The following is a 21,322-nucleotide window of genomic DNA, read 5'->3' on the forward strand; positions in this document are numbered from 1 at the left end:
TATTTCAGAGCTATCATGAATCAAGAATTAGCAGGATTTGTTGGCAAGTCCCTGAGTGAAGGAATAACTAGCTTATTAAGATTATGAACTGCAATAATGAAAAGAATGGTGGAGATGGGATGTAAGAGATGCCATTCAATGTATTTGATGTGCTTTTATCTTGTTCAGATTCAGTTAATGCCTGAGCACTCCATTATAGATGTCAGAAAAACAACAGCAGGGTGCAGAGGAGAAACCAGAGCCAAAATCTAAGTTAGATGGTTGCTGAAGTGGAGAGAGTAAGAGCAAGGGAAGTCAGCCTGACTGCTTTTGTGGAGCAGAAGGGAGTTTAGACATTTTCATCTTTGTGTGCCCTGTTATCCTGAGCAATCCCTCATTTCCTATCCCATGACTGCTGACTTCTTTCACACTGTGGCTTATTCTCAATCTGAGCTGGGAGGATAAAATAAGGAAAAAAGTGTAGTTTTAGATGATGATTGATGACAGCTTTTTCTTCTTGTTGAAATAAAATGTAGCTGTCTACTGATTCTCAGGTTGTGTAGTAACAGGGGTTACGAAACGCATCGAATGCAGGGTTTCTGGTGTCCCTGCTGCAGTCAAAATACACAGCAGATAAAGAACTAGAATATTTTTATTAATTATTATTCAAAATGTCCTTGCATAAGGAAGAACTAACAATTTCTCTGTGTGCACACAGCCGGGGCAACGAGAACAGACTGGCCCTGCGGCGACAGACCATTCTGCGGGAGAAGGGCAGGAGGCAGGCCAGCCGGGGGCCAGCCTACATGTTCAATGACCGCTCCACCAGCCTTTCCCTGGAGGAGGAGCGCTTCCTGGACGCCGCTGAGTATGGCAATATCCCGGTGGTTCGCAAAATGCTGGAGGAATGTCCCTCGCTCAATGTCAACTGCGTGGACTACATGGGGCAGAACGCCCTGCAGCTGGCAGTGGCCAATGAGCACCTGGAGATCACCGAGCTGCTGCTGAAGAAGGAGAACCTGGCCCGGGTGGGGGACGCCTTGCTGCTGGCCATTAGCAAGGGCTACGTTCGGATAGTGGAGGCCATCCTGAGCCACCCCGCGTTCGCCGAGGGCAAGAGGCTGGCTCTGAGTCCCAGCCAGTCGGAGCTGCAGCACGACGACTTCTACGCGTACGACGAGGACGGCACGCGGTTCTCGCACGACGTGACGCCCATCATCCTGGCGGCTCACTGCCACGAGTACGAGATCGTGCACACCCTGCTGCGCAAGGGAGCCCGCATCGACAGGCCGCACGACTACTTCTGCAAGTGCAGTGAGTGCAACCAGAAACAAAAGCATGACTCTTTCAGCCATTCTAGGTCCAGGATCAATGCCTACAAAGGTCTGGCCAGCCCTGCCTACCTGTCTTTGTCCAGTGAAGACCCGGTCATGACTGCCTTAGAGCTCAGCAATGAGCTGGCCGTGCTTGCCAACATTGAAAAAGAGTTCAAGGTGAGTAGAGGGATGCTGATTCTGGCAGACATGGAATGGCAAACTTTATCCTTCATAAATCAGCAATATAATGTGGGAAAAGATACAGTTTTTTTACTGAGTGGAAGATTTAAATCTTTGTGAATGTCTTATTGCTGTGTGCCAATTGTAATTCATGCTGCTTATGTAGAATGTACCAATGAACTAATTTTCTACTTCCTGTCAGGCAGGAGAGTGAAGGAGGCCCTTCAAACTCATGGCTGAAGCTGGTCTAGGGCAGGGAAAGAGTGATACATTTTAGTCACTAATGTCAGATAAGTTGCATGATTCTATCAAACCCTCATGAATTCTCTTTAGTTTCTTGTATTTGGACTTGAAGCTTTCATACTTACAGTGTATTGCATTCCTTCATGAGGAGGATTCTAAATAGATGTCCTCCTTTTTTAATGTGCTATTCTAGTATTTCTGTTCAGTTCTTCCTCTTTCTTACTTTTTTGTGCTTAGTTATATGTAAACTCTGTAGAGTTAAAAGGCTTTTTCAGTGTTAAATAGAAATTTTTATATTTAATTAATGGATGTTTTTGAAAAAAAATATTAGTTTAGACTCTTGAAGCATGAGTTAAGGAGTAAGAATATAAGGTTTTATCTGTCAGTAAATGCAAAGTCAGGCCTTGTGCAAACATTGCCAATGTTATTTATGACCTGGGTTAGCTAAAATCATTTAGCATGGGTTTGCCTCATGGGACCCTGTCAAAAGCAGATGCTCCTGTGACAGAGCTCTATATATAGACTTCACTAGCAGGAGATCAACATCCTTCCAAAGCTGTAACAGAATAATTTCCAACATTGTGTTAGCAAGTGTTTGAAGTTATCATGATCAATATTTAAGAATAATCTTGGCAGTGGTACAGTTTACAGAACTGTGAACCTGTCTCTACTCAGCCAACCTGAGCTGAGGTGCTGCAGTTCTGAATTAATTCCCCTGGACTTGTGCTCATAGGTGGCACCAGTCTATTATAAGAAGCTGAAATATTTATTGGAGATGGAAAATTAGGAAGAAGAATGTATAAGGTGATCTTAAAAACAGCAGCTGAACTGCTGAAATTGGAGGGAAGGAGAAAAAACCAAAATGCTGGGAGGACCATTTGAGATTATTGCAGAGAATGAATATCTGCCCCATGAAGTCCCTGGCAGAAACCTTTAAGACCTCAGTGGGCTGAGATTTCATCCACTGATTTCCTGTGCAGTTCAGGGAAGAGTATTGAAACCACATACTTTTTTCTCTTTAGCAGCTGCTGATGACAACAAAAGGACTTGATTAACTTAAAGCAGAGTAAATTTAGAACAGAGCTAAAAACCGTTTTTCATAAACCATAAGCGCAGCCTGTTGAGTTCACAGCTATGTTGAGATAAATAGCATGTCTGATTTATAGGAACTGTATAGATCCCTTTACCACAGTTGGAGTGACACAAGCTAAGATTATTATAAAGATAGATAAGCTCATTATCTGGAGCAGCCAGCAAGAGGTGCCCTTCAATGAATGCTACAGAACACAATCAGTGAGATGAGTGAGAGGACAGTACCTGTCCATGGCACCACCAGGCAGGGAATGGAGCACACAGGTGAGAACCTAAGTAGGCTGGGTCACAGAAAAAGCTTCTGCAGCCAGCTCTGAAGTGCCATGAGGAGGTCCTTCTTTGGTGACTTCTGTTTTTACAGTTCCTCTTTTGTCTCAGTTGCTCTCTGTAAAATGAGAGCTTCACTTCTAGTGTAGTGTTGTACAAAGAATTTTAACAGATTTTGGATACTGTCCCTCAGCAGAAACAGGAGATTAGAGACAAAGCAGCTCCATACTGCTGGGCATTAATCATCCAGGCTCTGCTGGGACTATGCATACTCTTTGGGTAGAGTGCAGTGGAATAGGAACACTGAGGAGCACAAGGCAATGTGGAAATTTAACTCTCCAATAATTTAAGGTTTCACCAGGAGCTGGCAGCTGGCAACATAAGGTCTTTTGGGAATGTTTTTATAGATACTAAAACCATGTAGTGGTTCTGGATAAATATTAAAGACTGTGAAGTACATTTATAACTGAATTTATGAGAGCTGACATTTACACTATTGATAAGTAGTGATGTTTACAATATCTAGACAGGCCAGGGACTTGACTGCAAAATACCCTGCCTTAAGTTCAGTGGAGGCAGTACAAGTGTGTAAAAGTTACAAGAAATGGAGGCTGTCAGTTCTAGTGAGTCTGGGCATGTTTGCACTCCTGCAAGCTTATATCCCTGGTTGCTGCAATTAATCTAAAAAAAATGTTACCCTTGCTTTACTTCAGGAGTTTGCTACAATTATTTGGAGAGTATAAACCCACACTGCATAAAAGTGTGGGTTTGGCGAAAATGCTTAGCATGTGTTAGTGTAATCAAAACAAGTATATTTTTAGTGCATAGGTTGTGGCACTGGACATGGCAAATCTTTAGCTCCACCTAGGGTTAGCCTGAGCCATTTAAAATATTTCAAATCTTACCTAAATTAAAACTGAGCTTTCTGGTAACACACCATTTTAGGTCACCTGTTTGATAGTGCTGATAGGGTATTGTAGCAGGGAAACTTTCAAGTGGTTGCCTACAGCAGCCAGTGACACAGATAATTTCCAGGTCTTCCTCAGAGGCAATAGGAAGGATCAGTGCTAAACTGTGATGCTGGTTGTTTTATGACTGTCCTATAAATTGCTTCTCTCATTTAATATTAGAGAGAACACTGGCCATGAAACTGTGATTCATACAAAATAGGAAATGCCACAGTTGGGGGAAACCATTATTCTCTGGAATAAACCCCTTTCTTTCTACAAACCTATGCAGTAGTGTTATCCAGCATTACATGCATTTTGCATTTTGTTGCAGGTATTAAAAGTGTTGCAGTATTTAAGAGTGTTTTGGAGAAAAATACTTTATTAGGCGTAAAATCAGAAAAAAGTAGATTACTTCTGAAGGAAGAATAACTGGACAGATGTGTAAAGTACAGTGTAGAAATATTTCTGTACCAAACAAATAGGTAATTCAAGCTTCCTAAATAATTCTGACATCTTCAGGTATTTCTGAAGACCATTTAATTTAGTTTTGTGTCATAGAACCATAGAATGATTTAGCTTATAAATGACCTTAAAGATTATTTAGTTCCAACCCCACTGCCAGGGCAGGGAACCTTCCATTAGACCAGGTTACTCAGACCCCCATCCAGCCTGGTCTTGAACATCTCCAGGGATAGAAAGTACTCTAGGGACAACCTATTCCAGTGCCTTACCACTATTTTTGCCTAATATGTAGTCTAAACCTATGCTCCTTCAGCTTAAGGACATTGGCTCTCATTCTGTCCTGCCAGGCCTTTTTCTGAAGTCCCTCTCCAGCTCTCTTGGAGCCCCTTTAGGTACTGGAAGGTTCTGTAAGGTCGCGCTGGAGCCTCATCTTCTCCAGGCTGAACAGCCGCAGCTCTCTCAGCCTGTCTGCATGGGAGAGGTGCTCCAGCCCCCTGATTGTCTTTGCTGGCCTCCTCTGGACCTGCTCCAACAAGTCAACCTCTTTTTTATATTGGGGGCTCCAGAGCTGATGCAGCCCTGCAGGTGGGGTCTGAGAGAGCAGAGGGGCAGAATCCCCTCCCTGGCCCTGCTGCTCACGCTGCTCTGGATGCAGCCCAGGACACAGTTGACTCTTCAGGCTGCAGTCTAACATTGCTGCCTCATGTTGAGTTTTTCATCCACAACACTCCCAGTCCTGCTTCCCATGGTTTTTCTTGATCTGTTCTCTGCCCAGCCCATGCATGCACTTGGGATTGCTTCAGCACATGTGCAGGACACGGCTTAGTGTGCAGCTTTACTAAGTTTGATATTATATAGAATATTTTTATTTTTGGAGATGGTGTTCGTGTTTTCTGTCATCTCAGTGGTTTGCCCACCTAAGAGCTAATATATTTACTATACACATAAAGATGTAGATGATATATGACAAATGTTGTCCTGCAGAGATGTGGCCTGAAGTTTTGAGAGGGAACAGTTGTGGCCCAGTGCTGTTCAAAATAGATAAGATTAGCATTTGTTACAAAGTCCACTGCAACGATAATGGCAACTGACTGGTTTACTGTTTAAAGGGATGAAATGGAAAATGTGTTTTTAAGTTAAACATAGATATATTACTGTTTGCTGTACAGTAATCCCCCTAATAAAATCATCCGAATTTGCTTTTCTGATGAGAAGCAAAATTCAATTCAACCCTCTCAAAATCTAATTTTCTAGTGGTTTTTTGGGTGTTTTTTGTTTTCTTTTTTTTTTCATTTATACAACCCCTATTACAGAAATGGGACCCCCATCTTCACTACAGCAGTTGTCAGCTTTCCTAAAGAAAAGTAACATCACTTGTTAGAGAAGGAGTGAAGCACTGAAGGCATAAAGGCCACCTTTGAAAGGGAAGTAATGTATTTAGCTATCTGCTGTGACACCTAAATTCAACATTACATCCCACTTTAAAATCCTAAGTTCTAGTATAGCAGTATCCATATTTCTAATCTTGTCCTCTGCAGTTCACTGAGCAGAGCCAGGACATGGTCTGGAGCACTGCTCCATCCCATCCATGTGGTTCATTGTCGTCCTGCATGCTGGGAGCATTCTAATCCCAGGCACAGTCTGGGGGACAGCAGGAGCCTGTGACTGGTCACAGGGGACTGTGTGAAAAAAAGTCTCTTTGGGAGATACAGCTGTAGTGATGCTCTCCTGGCTGTGGTCTCCTGTTCATGGTCAGAGGTAAAGCAGGCCATGGTCAGCTGAGGTTTTCAGAGTGACAAGTGCCTGCTTGCTCCCTTACTTGTCACCCCAAGACAGTCTGGCACGTTAAGGGCAGGTGACTCCTCTCAGCAGTGCTACTCTCACTCCTCTGCCACCAGCATTGTTCTCTAGTTCCTCATCCCCCACAGTGCTGCGTCACCTCCCTTCTGCAGGTGGGAGCAGCTAGTACTTCTCCCTCATCCTTGGGAAGAAATTTGTGAAATTTGGCACAATTTGTTTTTTTTCCTAAACTGCTGAGGAGCCCTGAGCCAGTGTTGTCACATGCAGAGAATAAAGCACACATGCTTTACTGCAGAATTCAGTGCTGATTCTTTTTAAAGCCTCCAACTGTAACTTAGTTTCTAAATACCATCTAAAGTTTCTCAGGAATGGACTTTTTTTAAAAATCACTAAATTTACAACATGCGGTAAAGGAAAACTCATTATCCATGCCTTTGTCCATTTTTGAAAATAAATTAAGCCAAACAAATTGCCCCACTCCCTTGACTCACATAAATGGTAGGAGATATGTGAGACCCGGGGAGGGGAACCTTTATTTGTGTGTATACAGAGACACATTGAAAAGTGTATCAATCATTTTTGCTGTCATTTTATTTTTTGTTCTGCCTTCAGCTGACTTTGCCTGTGACACAGCAGAGGAGGAGGCAGTGATGGGCAATGCTCAGTTTCCCAGTTGAGCAGTTGTTTGCCATAACCTGACTGCCGAGAAGTTTTCATCTTGGCTACCACCACTGGTCACAGCTGTGGCAGTATTTCATGGGAGGGGGAAATGTTTTATTGCATTTGCAGATGAGAAAATAAACTGGTGGATTTTATGGATCAGTTTACAGGGTACTAATATATACTGTAGTACTGTGTACAAACCTAAATTCAGAAGGGATAATTCCCTGTAGAGTAAAGGTCTCCTCACATACAGTTTTGAAACTCCATGTCAGTCACTTAAGCTGGTGTCAGTCACTTAAGCTGGAAAATACTTACAGAGAGTGTGTATGAGTGTGGATGTATGTACCTATCTTCTACCAGAAAAAAGACACATACTAATATATTACAATGCTTCATAAGTTCTTATGAAGGCCAAATTATATTGTTCGTATGTTTACTGAAAGTTACTTGGTTTTTTATATTGGTACTCAAGGGTCAAATATCAGTTTGGAAGAGTTAGTACCTAATCATAGGTGGGTAGTTGCCTCTATGTTTCTCCTTTGTCTGTGAATTTGAAATGGCTAATTTTCCTTTCATTTGGAAGAGAAAATTAATGTGTTAAAAATACTGAATAGTGAATCTTAGCTTCTGCAGAAAAATGAAAGCCAAACAGAAGGTGAAATATTACTCTCAAAAAAGTCTTTCTGTAGTGTCAGAAGTCAGGATTTTGGTTAAAATCTCCTGTTATTCATTGAATTGAGAGAAAACAAATAATGCAATAATAAATTATTCAGAATGAAAGGAAATTACTACTTTTAGTATTTAGATTCTGTTGTCTTTGTAGATAAATGGCATTGAATGAAGTGCCTTTTGCTCTTATAAGACTTCTGAGTTACCTTGTTTATGTTATATTATTAAAAAAATAAATCACTAGCAGTTTTATGTAGATGTCTGTAAATATTTGTCTATGAATGTTTGCATCTATCTAAGCAAAGTGAAGTGTAAAACTTGGATGCAATCCTTTAATATATCCAAGTAATAAACTTTTATTGTAGTGTTGTGCGTAATAAAGCACAAAGATGCATGAAGTACACCCTCAGCAAAGAAATTAGGGTATCCTGTATGCCCATTCTCTTCTAGGATGAAGTATTGGATGCATTGGATGGTGGTTAGTATGAAGGAAGTATTTAAAGAGAAGGGGCTAACTCAAGACTAAGGGTGGAAGAAGGGGAAATACCCTTAAGAAGAGACTGGAAGAGGGGGAAATGTGTCTGTGTAAGAAAGCATTTGTAGAAAATTACCTTGAACATGCCACAGAGACTACATGAGCAGTCCTGCATGGTGTGAGGGGGTGGGAAGTTTCTTCCATTCTTTCATTTAGGAAAAAATTCTACAGTATTTCATCTTTTTAAGACATTAAAATGAGCAGAAATCAAAAAATAGCAGAAGTTTTTGACAGGTGTGTGCCTAAATCTCTTATGAGTTTTTTTTTAGATTTAGATACACATCTATACCTAATTCCCAGCTATATCCAACTTTTATGGTCCAAACACAGCTGCATGTAAGGAGTGGTTAATGAACTGCAGATTGCAATGATTAAAATACCACTTTCTGTTTTGACTTAGGTCTTTTGGAAAACAGTGCCCAAGGACAACACTTGTTAGCTAAAGCAATAAGCAACTGAAGCTGCAGTTGCAGAGCAACATTTTGGCCCATGTGCTGAAGTCTCTTAAGAGGTCCTTGAGCCAGAGCAGAGCTGCAGTCAGAGATGTAGTGTCACCGCACAAGCTGTACCACTGGTACAGGTTAACTCTATAAAAGTGTTGCTGGAGAACAGCAATCAAACCTTGTCTTTGCAAGCTAGAATAGATGTTGGAAAAGGGGAAAGACAAAGTTTACAAGAATAATTTTAGGCATTAGAAATTTCAGTATATTTATGCATTTTGGAAGATGGTTGGGCATTTCTTTAGATGTATCCTGCTTAGGATGCTCATCTTGGCCAATTGAAATCTCTACAGTGCAATTTTCTACATCTTTTCTAAACTTCTGCAACAGCGAATAGAAAAATTTCCCCTCTGCTATACATCTCTACTTGAACTGGTCATTAAAATGTGTCATACGATGTTTCTGAAAGTGTTTTGGGTTTTTTTTTTCTACTTTAATTGCCTCTAAAGCATGTCTAGACAAGTGACTCAGATGGGAAAATTGATAATGAAGATGTACAAGACAACCAAGGTGAGATGAACCCCATTCCTTAAACATTTAGGAGAAGAAAGGAATAACAAGATGCAAAGAAGCTATTCATGTTCACAGAGGTGTAGGTGGAATGCAGAATTGCTTCTCTCTTGTTGGATCTAAACACCAAGATATTTTTCTTTCTGCTTCTCTTTTCTAGAATGATTACAAGAAACTGTCTATGCAATGCAAAGATTTTGTAGTTGGACTGCTTGATTTGTGCAGAAATACAGAAGAAGTGGAAGCTATTCTGAATGGTGATGTGGAGATGAGCCATAGTAATGGAGAGCATGGTCGTCCCAGCCTCAGCCGCTTAAAACTCGCCATCAAGTACGAAGTTAAAAAAGTAAGCAATTCTGTTGATCAAACAGGCATGTCATGATGGTGGTATAAAATTATGCTTTTGTTAAATTTTATGTTTTGGTAGCCTGTGACACTGAAATGAATGTTTGAGCCCTTTGGGCATAGTGGTTTTACAATCTAAAGAATCCTTGCTTGCAATATCAACAAGAGGCAGATGTTTAAGGTGAATACTGGTCACAATAAGCATGAGAGCAAATGACTCTAAAACAATGTGTAGCTATGTGCAAAAGTTTTTGATACATATTTTTATTTTAAAACTGTTTTTTAAAGAAAAAAGATGGAAAAATTTTGCACTACTTCTGAAGCCTGGAAAAATGTAAGATCTAATAAAAGCTAAAAACAGTACATCAGTCCTAGTGCACTACATAATAAGAAATGACACAGATTTTTGTCAAGCTGTTGTGTCTTTCTCAAGAATTTGAGAAAGCCTGGAGAAATTGCATGTCTCACAGAAGCTGTTTGTGTCTGTACAGAGGGATCAGAGGAACAACCTAGGAATATTAGAACTGTGGTTCTGAGGTGAGGAGAAAGCAGGCTTTAGGCAGTGCCAGCTACAGGAATTTTTGTCCCTTCTTTGCTTGCTTTCATTTCTACTGACAGTTTAATACTCTGTTCTCCATCTGAACAGTGCTCAGTGAAACCAGCTGAGTTTGTAACTGCATAAACATTGGAATTTCCCAGGAAACTTGTCTTGGATAATATAGGTTGTAAAATTCTAGGTGACTTGTGTCAACCAGGGAGAAATTATTTGTGTGGTGAAGTTTGTACAACCAAAGACCAAGAAGACACAGATAAAAAGGTATACTTCAAAAGCATGTTACCATAAATTTTTAGAGAAATTGAGTTAACATGCCTGGGGGGCACACGCAAATTTATATGTGAGAGGTGTATTTATGTGTTCATGAAGGGAAGGAAAGACAAAAAACCCTTTTGGCTGAACCAGTATATGAGCACAACCTGCACAACACTTCCAAGCTACAGTCACTAAAGAGAGCTGAAACAGCTTTTGAAGAGAACAGATTACATTGAGGTTGGGTCCTTCATACTGTGAGTCTTAGTGCTTCTGCACATATGAACTTTCTTTCAACACTTTCTCTTACCTCAATAAAGACATTTCTTGTACCTTCAGCCAGTCGTCTTTTAAGTATAGAGAAAGGATCTAGAAAAAAACACTACATTCAAATAAATTTTTATTTTATTTATAGATTTGGATTTTAAAATGTACAGTGCACAAGAATCTACAATTTTTAACATATACCTTTGTAAGATGCTTCTTATACTGTCCAGAGGACACAAAGAGCCTTTAAGGACAGACTTCTCAGTTTTGCAGTTTGTCCAAATGGTTCCAGAACCAAGTTATAAGTAATCCTCATCTGATTTCCTGCAAATGTGACAGCTGTTTTCTCATGCCAGCTGAAAAAAATGGTATTTTCTGTGTAATTATGTGAAAATAGGATGTATTATTTCTTTCCTAAGTGAAGATTACATAGCAATTTTTGCAGAACAGAAGACTCAAGGTGTTTTAGTTTCTGAAGCAGTAAAATTAAAATTATAAATGTCAGAAACATATAGAGTTTGCCCAGATAAATTAACCTTAGATGAAATTAATAGTTTATGATGGAACATAGTGTTAATAAATAAGTTTTTAATTTAAAGTATTTCTTGCTGATGGCAACATGCATGTTTGCTGGGAGATTTGGCTTATCAAAATAGATTTTCTGATGCCCCTGTTAATGCTCCTTTGAATTTAAGCTGCATTTTCACAATTCCAGCATTCTTAATCCACTTCCTATGGCTGTATTTTAAGAGAAGTTATTCTGAAAGCAGTATCATTTTTGTGCCTTTTTTTTTTATTATTAGTTTGTAGCACATCCAAACTGCCAGCAGCAGCTCCTCTCTATCTGGTACGAGAATCTGTCGGGTTTGCGGCAGCAGACGATGGCAGTGAAGTTTCTGGTTGTCCTTGCGGTTGCGGTCGGACTGCCCTTCCTCTCCATGGCCTATTGGATTGCTCCTTGCAGTAAGGTCAGCCTGGGAAGCCCTGTCAGGGCCTCCTAATAACTCCTCAGCCTGTAAATTCCTGATAGCACTTCAGAAACATGTCGTTTTTAAAGCCATGTTAGAGTGGAATGGCTGCAAGGTTGCACGTTCAGGCAATTGTAATTAAGACAAGTAAATGTGTTGTGTTAATTGCAATATGAAGGAAACTAAGTTAAAATGGTCAACCAAGTGTTACGTTGAGGAAATCCTGCTTTATAAACCAGTCAAATAGTTTTTCATTTAGTTCTTGCCTTAGCAGGCAGATGCAGAGGATACTCATTTTCCATTGATTCAGATGTAAACTAAGCTCAAGCTGTGGGTTGATTCCAGTTGCTTCAAAGGACATTGTCTTTTTCATTATCAAAAATAACTCTATAAAAGTCAAGACAGTGCTAGTATTCATCCTATTTTGTGAGGTCTTAAAAGCAGTTGCACAACCTGCCCTGCATTCACTTGGAATGCTATGTCTGGGATTAGGTGCTACCCATATATCTGGTTTGGTTTATATATAGTATGGAAAACCTTTCCAATAAAAATGGGTTGCAATTTTTGACCTCACTGAGCTTTGTGTTGAATCCCTGTTTCAGTTGGCCAGTGAGTGGACAGTTCCCTTTTGAGTGGACACTAATGGAAAATTTCCCTTGAAAGTATGTTAGAGGGACAAATGGCCTCCTATAAGGATTATTTAACGTGTTGCAGTACAAGATCCACAATTCTAGCAGGCTGAACTCTGTAGCCTTTTATGTTTTGCCAATTTTTTTCATGTCTTTCAATTTAGACAATAAAAATCAATTGCATTATTTTCACTTTTTGGTATTATGACTAGGGGTTTTATGAAGAGTTTTCTCTTAAAACGCCTTGAGATACAAGACATTTCAGTAATTGAATTTTTGCTGTAGCAGTGACTTACCTTCTTGTTATTTTCCTTCAATAATTTATTTGTCATATGCAAATGCAGTCAGTCTAAAATTAAAAAGTACTTTCTGGAGCTGCCAACTAAGTGGATAAGCTAAGACTTTTAATATAGGCACTCTCAAAAATAAAAAATTGCTAGAAGTTCAACTCATGTGAGTTTGTATGGAGCTTTCAGGTTTTTAAGTGTTGCACTAAACTATTTTTTAAGTTTTTCATAGTGTTTACAAAGCTGAGAACTTTTCCTTCGTACAAGTCAGGAGGAAATTAAGACTCTACAGAACTACAAATACAACCTTTTGAGGTGTCACAACTTTTTTAGAAAAAGAAAATAAGTTGGGAAAACTGCACAATAACTGCTAAATTGAGTATCACATCAGTCAGGAAAGGGAATTATTTTCTTCATAATTCACTTATAATGATAATGCTTTTAGTAAGTGTGTCAAAATCTTATTTTCTGTCTTGCCTCACAATGAAGCTAGCTAGTATTAAAAAATTCAACAGCTGTAATAGATTTTTCTCTTGATTATTTGTAATAGACAAAAATGACACAAAATTATTATTTCACAGTATTATTTCAAATCACTGAGTTAAAATATATATTTTTTATTTTTCATTTCAGTTTCACTTTTAATCTATTGCTGATATCCTAACAGTGAAACTGATGGATTATTCCTCTGAAAATAGCAAATCAGTAGAAACTTGTAAAGATGACTGTCAACAGGGCATCACAGTATACAAATGTTTTCAGATATTTGTTTCTTTTTATTATTGAAATATATGATTATCTGTGTTACTGCTCTTTTTATATACATTTTATTTGGAATCAGTCAGTGCAATATCCTTGTGTTTGTTGATCTCTTTTGCAGCTGGGGAGGATAATGCGTGGACCATTCATGAAGTTTGTAGCCCATGCAGCTTCTTTCACCATTTTTCTTGGTCTGCTTGTCATGAATGCGGCTGACAGGTTTGATGGCACCAAACTCCGACCCAATGAAACAACAGACAACGTAAAACAGCTTTTTAGGATGAAGACATCCTGTTTCTCATGGATGGAGATGCTTATTATTTCTTGGGTAGTAGGTAAAAATTTTTGCTTAAATTGCTATGATTACAAGTGAAGCCAAACCCTTTCCTTTTAACGTTTTGTGTAAAAATTGCAACAAAGGGAGTTTATTCAGCTGTCTGCATTCCCACGTGGGCCTTGTGTTTTTTATTTGATGGCAGCAGGATTCATGTGTCTAGTTGATCACAAACATACAGACTAAGTATTTAGGTGAAATCTCTATGATCTGAAGATTAATTAATTCAGTTTAATGAATATCAAAGCAAAGTGTCTACCAGTTTTTGGGTGGTTGAGTCCCAGTGTGAATTTCCAGGAGGAAAGATTTTTACATGATGAGACAAGATTTATTTGTGTCCAGTTGTCTCTTAATCTCTTACTTTGCAAGCATGCCTGCAGAACTAATAGTATTTAGCTGAATATATTAGTGACGAAAGAGAAGAATATAGATCCCCAAAGATTTGGTGGTAGATTTTTTCAATCCCAACACAGGAATGAAATGAGTTCTATGAACAGTACTCTGAGCTGACCCATTCAACTTGGTGATGTAGAACTCTTCAGCATCAGAACTTGAGCCCAGACATTCCAAAATATATTAGCTGTCAGATTCTTACTTTCTACCTTTTAGTCCAGTGGGGTTTAGATGTTCAAATATTTTAAGGATCTGCTTGTTAATTATGTCAGTAAAAAGTGAGAGCTAAATTCAAGCTACCCATTCAAGAGCTTATGCATTTAAAGTCTTTGCTTTTATGATCTCATTGTGATTGAAATTTGTATACCAACTGATTATAGCTTTAAAAGACCTTGGCAGTATTTATTTATTTAATTGTAAAGCTATTTATAAACTATTATAATTTTGTATTTTAGGAATAATATAGCACTTAGGTTTTCAAAGTCTATAAACATCAATATTTTCATCTGATAATAAAGAAGTAAATAATAAATTCTCAATTTTAAGTTCTACTTCGCTAATTTAATCTATTTTTTATCACTTTCATGCATAAGACAGTTTATAAAAAATTGATTCATGCATACTGATGTGACATTGGATTTAGCTACTGTAATTGACATTATTATTGTCCTTATCTGAAAATGATGAAAAGTGCTTTCAATTTGATAAGTGTAAAAATTAGTGACATTATTCCATTCAGTTATTAATTCTTTAGAATTTTACTTCATAATTACATAATTTTTACCTTGAAAAGAAAAAAGGATTTTCACAATAAAAAAAGCTGTCATAAGCTGATAATGTACTTTCATTTTATTACTAAGGGACAGTAGTTAGGAATCTGACAGATTCCTTTGTCCTATTGAAGAAGAATTAGGTCTGAGTCTTACTTTCATGATCATTTGTCACATGTGTAAAAGAGACATGTAGCCAGGGAAATGGCAAATAAGAAATTTTGAGTTATGCTTTAGCTCTACCACCACTGCATTTCTGCTCTTCTTGTCTCATTCTGTGTCTGTAACAGATGGTAAGGCTCACATCCCATTCCTCTCTTGGAAAGCTTTTGTAGTTTTACAGGAAAAAGCAGTCTGAAAGACTAATTATTACTCAGATGAGAAAGAAGTCTCAGAATGTATATAAATTTGTAGGTCCAAGGATTTAATTTTGTGTTTGGACTCCTACTGATCAAAATAGTTTTGAATTTGACTGCAACCAAGAGTATGTCCTATATATAATAAAAATATAAATATATTATTTATATTATATTTAATATAATATAAATATATTTTATAAACATATTATTTCTACTATATTTATGTTATATATAATAAAAATATAACTCAAGCATGAAGAATTAAGAACACACTGTTTTCTCTGTTGTCTCTTACACAGGCATGATATGGTCTGAATGTAAAGAAATTTGGTCTCAAGGTCCAAAGGAGTACCTGTTTGAGTTATGGAATATGCTTGATTTTGGTATGTTAGCAATTTTTGCAGCATCATTTATAGCAAGGTTTATGGCATTTTGGCATGCATCCAGAGCCCAGAACATCGTTGATGCAAATATGAAAGATCTGACAAGTCCAACACTGGAGCCCAACATAAAATACTACACCTTGGGTGAGTTGATTGCACAATTATTGGGCCAAAACAAACTGATTTTCTTTTAATTAGCCTCCAATACCCTAGTTTCACAATGTAGTACTGAAGACATTCCCACTGCTTCTCTTCTTTATCTTTATGACAGGTTGAACCTGAGCCAGCAGTGCCCTGGCAGCCAGGAGGGCCAACCCTGTCCTGGGGGCATCAGGCACAGCATGGCCAGATGGGCAAGGGAGGGGATTGTCCTGCTCTGCTCTGCTCTGGGGCAGCCTCACCTCCAGTGCTGGGGGCAGTTCTGGGTGTCACAACATAAAAAAGACATTAAACTATGGGAGAGGGTCCAAAAGAGGGCAATGATGATGGTGAAGGGCCTTCAGGGGCAGTCATATGAGAAGCAGCTGAGGTCACTTGGTGTGTTCAGCCAGGAGAGGAGGAAGCTGAAGAGAGAGCTCACTGCAGTCTGCAGCTTCCTTGTGAGGGAAAGAGGAGGGGCAGGCACTGATCTCTGCTCTGTGGTGACCAGTGATAGAACTCAAGGGAACATCCTGAAGCTGTGTCAGGGGAAGTTTAGGCTGGATATCAGGAAAAGGTTTTTCACCTAGAGGGTGGTCAGACACTGGAACAAGCTCCCCAGGGAAGTGTCATAGCACCAGCCTGTCTGAGATCAAGAAGCATTTGGACAACACTCTCAGGCACATGGTGTGACTGCTGGGGATAGTCTTGCACAAGGCCAGGAGCTGGACTCAATGATTGATCCTCATGGGTCCCTTCTGACTCAGCATATTCTATGTTTCTATGATTCCACTATTGATCATCAGTCCCCTGGCTGTGTTGGTACATCTTTTTGTAGACTGTTCTAGACAGCACTGAAATGAACTAATATCAAAATTAATTCACTGTCACCCACCCCTTTTCTAGATAACTTTAATCTGCTCAATTATACAATATTGTCCTGCAAACCAGTCTGTGGTGGTGCAGCTTTGAATGGAATGTATTGTAATGCAGCGACAGAACTGAGCAATGCGGTGCAGGAAGTTCATAAACCTATTTTGCCAGAAAACCAATATATCTGTTATATATTATTTTCTCAGAGACTCTATTATATTTCTTTAATATTTTTCAATCCTTGCTCTTTACCAGTAAGAGATAAAAATGTTAAGAAAGTTGCTTGGGATATTTGGGAAGTCCTAGAAGGTATTTTGCCCAAATGGGGAAAAAATTAAGCACTGCTGACTTGTGTTCACTCTCAACACCACCACATCTCACTTACCATTATTAGATATTTTTCTCTAGATACTAAATTGCATCAGTTTCTGTCTTTATTCTGTGCTTCAGATACTGTTTCTGAAAAGGTTGCATTTTCACACTATCCAGACTGCAGAAAAGCAGAACAATTAAAACATATATATTCTGAAACACATTAAATTGTAGTCTTAAAAATTCTACTTGAAAGTTATAAATTTCACATAAGTCCTTAAAGCAACTAGTTGAGGCATTTTTTCATGTATGCATGTACACTGAAGTCTCTTTGAAGGGCATCTGTGTATGGATGGTATTAATAGTGAGTATTTAATGCCAGGTTTCTTCATAGGGTAGCAAAGATAACTTGATGGACACCAGGTTGAACATGAGCCTGTGCAGCAAAGAAGGCCAGTGGTATCCTGGGCTACATTAGGCAGAGCACTGGCCGCAGGTGGTCCAGAAATGCCTCCCATAGATAAGCACATGTTTTACTGACAGGAATTCTCGTCTTTTTTCCAGCCAGAATAAACTGGGATCCGTCTGATCCTCAGATCATTTCTGAAGGGCTGTATGCAATTGCAGTGGTGTTAAGTTTCTCACGGATAGCCTACATCTTACCAGCTAATGAAAGCTTTGGGCCACTGCAGATATCACTTGGCAGAACCGTGAAAGACATCTTCAAGTTTATGGTGATATTTATCATGGTGTTTGTGGCTTTCATGATAGGCATGTTTAATCTCTATTCCTACTATCTGGGGGCAAAACAAAATGAAGCTTTCACAACGTAAGTACAACTGTTTAAATTGTAACCTTTATTTTCTTGACAATAACTCAGTAAAATACTAAATGTTCTTTGCAATGCTACTGTATTTTTGGATATGGGGAGCTGAGATCTCTTTATCAAAGCAAGAGAAAATAAATCTTCAAACAGATGGAGATAAATAGGAGAAAGTACCTCAGAGGTTTGGACTTATGTTTATTTATAAACTGATCAGGAGGAAATACATGTATTTAAATTAACTAACCTGAAAAAAAAAATCACTATTTCTACACCATGACTTTACCCTGGAATTGTGGAACAGTAAAAACTCAGCTGGAAGATTATGGTCCATAAGACCAATTTTTTAAAAAATTGATGATTTGCCATCAGATATCCTGTCTTCTTCATAGTTTTGAAATATTTGTCATATTAATGGTGAAATAATTCCCAGTAAGTGAACTAATAGTGCAATTTAAATAAAGTATTTACAGGTTAATTATTTTAAAATTTTTTAAAACATTTTTTTCATGTTAACAGCAAGCTTGTAGTATATAGATTAAAGTAGTTAACAAGTGAATCATTGTAGTATTCTTTTGAGGATGGATATATGAATCCTAAAACCATCTGATCTGAATCAGATGGTTTTATAGTTAGTTTTGTTAGGAATTTTGTGTTATGAAACAGCCGTGAAATTAGACAGTCTATTTTATGTACAGAGGTGGAGTTAAACATTATGATAATGGAAATATTTGTACACTGTATAAAATTGATAACTGGCAATTTCTACAATAAGAATATACAGCTTTTCTTCAATAACATATGCATGTGTCCAATTTCTCCTTTTAGTGTTGAAGAAAGCTTCAAAACATTGTTCTGGGCTATATTTGGACTCTCAGAAGTTAAATCAGTTGTTATCAATTATAAACACAAATTTATTGAAAATATTGGTTATGTTCTTTATGGAGTCTATAATGTTACCATGGTCATCGTCTTACTGAACATGCTTATCGCAATGATCAACAGTTCATTCCAGGAAATTGAGGTAAAAAGTCCATTTATGATGAAATATCACCCTATTTACTGTTGCAACTGATTGTCTCTGGCTCCTGGAAAATTTTCTTGTTGACATCAAGACAAGTACCACATAAGCTTTTGGAAAGTTTTAGAAGAAAATATTAATGCCGCTGTTCATTTTTATTATAAAATACCTGTCAATTACTTGGCTGCATGTGCTTGCAATAGTAAGAACTGGACTGGAATAAGAAACTACTGGTGAATTGTGTTATGTTCCTGAAGAGTATGGGCTACATGGTGTTACTTTGTGAATCTTTCATTTGCCTCATTTGTAATTTCTTGTGAATCTTTCATTTGCCTCATTTGTAATTACTTGCTGAAATCCAGCATGACCGTTTGCATTCCATGGAAAACAGAAGGCTAAATCATTATCACTGTTTAGGAAAAAAGTAAGCAGATCTTCAGGAGCTGGGCCATCCCAGACTTTCCTAGGGGTTGCTCTTGCCAAAGCATCAAACTCGGGTTTGACTCCACTTTGGTCCCACATTCTGGGCTCTTACTGCGGCCTGTAGCATTGTCAAGCTAGAGCAAGAGCAACACATTCTCTAGGGATGTTCACAGTCTTCTGGATTGGGAGGCCACAGGGCAAATCTATCAACTTTGGAGCATTAAAAATACAGTGACTGGACAAAACAGCCTCTAAAAACAGGTACAGCAGTATTGAGTCATGACCTTGAACTGACGTCAGTCCTTTCTGTAGAAAACCCTCCTAAACTTTACAGGGGGAAATAAAGTGTTTTGGTGATCATAAATGATAAACATAAACCATGGTGATGATAGTATATCTAGTTTAATCATATATTTCAGAAAATTGAAGGAATTAGGTAAGAATCACCTCATCTTTTTTAAGTTCATGTTTAAAGTAATAGAGTCTACAGACTAGTAACAGTCTGTCATTGTGGTCCTGTATCACAGACTATTAGCACTCTGGAATAAACAACATTTAAATTAAATCCATTCTGCTCTTCTGCAATTGCATTATTTTAAATGGATTAAGAAGAACAGTTCCATTCACTGAAATTTTGGTTTTCATAAATCTTGATCTGTTTGAGATTTACTTCAGCCAATTACACTTAAAACACACATGAAGTTTAGCTAGAGCGTCTTCAATAGTCAGAGTGGTATTAACCGTGTCTTAACAGCTGTGTTTCTGTTTTACAGGATGATGCTGATGTAGAATGGAAATTTGCAAGGGCTAAACTTTGGTTTTCTTACTTTGAAGAAGGGAGAACTCTTCCAGTACCCTTCAACTTAGTGCCAAGCCCAAAATCTTTGCTGTATCTCCTAATTAGAATCAAAAAATGTATTTCTAAACCATTTTTGTGCCAAAAGAAAAGCTTTCAGGAAGATGCAGAGATGAATAAGGTAATTTTTTTCTTGTCTATACTGACTGCTTATTTTAGAAGATAAAGCCAATTTTAACTTTATTTTTATTATTGCCCTGCTTTATTCATTAATTTCCCAACATACTTAATCCATACTGAATCAGTCACTAATATGGGAGAGCAGAATAGAATAGAATAGAATAGAGTAATTACAATCCCTGCTGAAGTTCAGGTCCAATGACATCTTCTGCTTTCCCCTTATCTGCAAGTCACTTTATGTCAGAATACCATCTAGATGATCAGACAGATTTTACTTTTCATAAATACACACCTGCTTTTTCCAGTCACCATCTGTTCTTGAATGTGCTCCAAGAAGTTTCATTTTTCATTGCATTATTTTGCCACTTACTGAAGGGAGGCTGAGTGGCCCAGGGCTGCTCGAATCATAATTTTGACCTTTTTTGAAGATGGATCTGACATTTACTGTTCTCCAGCTTTTGGGGAGCTCTCCCAATACCTGTGGTCTTTCAGAGATGATAGCATATTTGCTAGGGGTGCATCTGCTCTCTCAGATGTGCCTGTGGATGTAGCACTCTGGACTTGCCTGGTTCAAGTTCTTCCTGTCTCCTTGAATTCCTTCAGTGAGCACAGAGGTCTGAGAAACTGTTGATGAAACCTGAGGCAAAAAAAGCATCAAGTCCCTCATTCTTACCTTCATCCAGCTGTCACTTAAATCCCTTTCCCCATTGCCAATAGGCCTGCATTTTCCTTGTGCTGCCTTACATTGCTGTTGTAGCAATATTTCTTACTGCTCTTGCAAATGTCAGCTTAAGGCAATCTTTGTCTTTCCTAATGCCACCCTCACATGCCTGGGCAGTCTCCAAAGTCCCCCCTTGGCACCCTGTCTCTGCTTCCACTGAAAATGCCCTTGGCTTTTATTGTAAAATATTTTGTTACCTGTTTTACTTACACAGCTTCAGTAAAAAGCACTTGAGTTGATGCATTGGACTTGCTTAGTTTGTAGCAGGTGTATTTTTCCTGCACGATCTTGGTATAGATCATTTCAATTGCTTGAGAAAAACATTGGATGTTAGGTGGCATTGGAAATGTAAAGCCTGGCACTATTCTAGCGCTATTGTAACATTTTAGGGAAGAAGAGTTATCCAAGGCAGCTGATCAGATGTAGTGAGTAGAAAGGTGAGCATTTGATAACATACAGGAAAAAAAAAAGAAAGAATTTGTCATGGTGGAAAAACAAAATTTTCTTCAATGGAAATTTAAGTATGGAAGAATCTTTGTTAAAATGGGCTGTGGTCTGAGCAGAGGC

The 21,322-nt window shown here is 38.4% G+C and overlaps 1 protein-coding gene across 2 annotated transcripts in view; it reads left to right on the forward strand.

Annotated features, from left to right (window-relative positions):
• Positions 1–21,322, forward strand: part of TRPC6 (transient receptor potential cation channel subfamily C member 6) — an 80,890-nt gene that overhangs the window by 48,461 nt on the left and 11,107 nt on the right. For both annotated transcript variants that reach the window (XM_054655147.2, XM_077173962.1), the window contains 8 exons: positions 698–1,472; positions 9,327–9,512; positions 11,390–11,554; positions 13,351–13,564; positions 15,385–15,612; positions 17,356–17,620; positions 18,443–18,638; positions 19,832–20,035. In XM_054655147.2, coding sequence (XP_054511122.2) covers positions 698–1,472; positions 9,327–9,512; positions 11,390–11,554; positions 13,351–13,564; positions 15,385–15,612; positions 17,356–17,620; positions 18,443–18,638; positions 19,832–20,035 — 2,233 coding nt within the window. The remainder of the gene's footprint in view (positions 1–697; positions 1,473–9,326; positions 9,513–11,389; positions 11,555–13,350; positions 13,565–15,384; positions 15,613–17,355; positions 17,621–18,442; positions 18,639–19,831; positions 20,036–21,322) is intronic.

This window comes from Agelaius phoeniceus, chromosome 2 (genome assembly GCF_051311805.1).
Source record: "Agelaius phoeniceus isolate bAgePho1 chromosome 2, bAgePho1.hap1, whole genome shotgun sequence".
NCBI classification, from domain to species: domain Eukaryota; kingdom Metazoa; phylum Chordata; class Aves; order Passeriformes; family Icteridae; genus Agelaius; species Agelaius phoeniceus.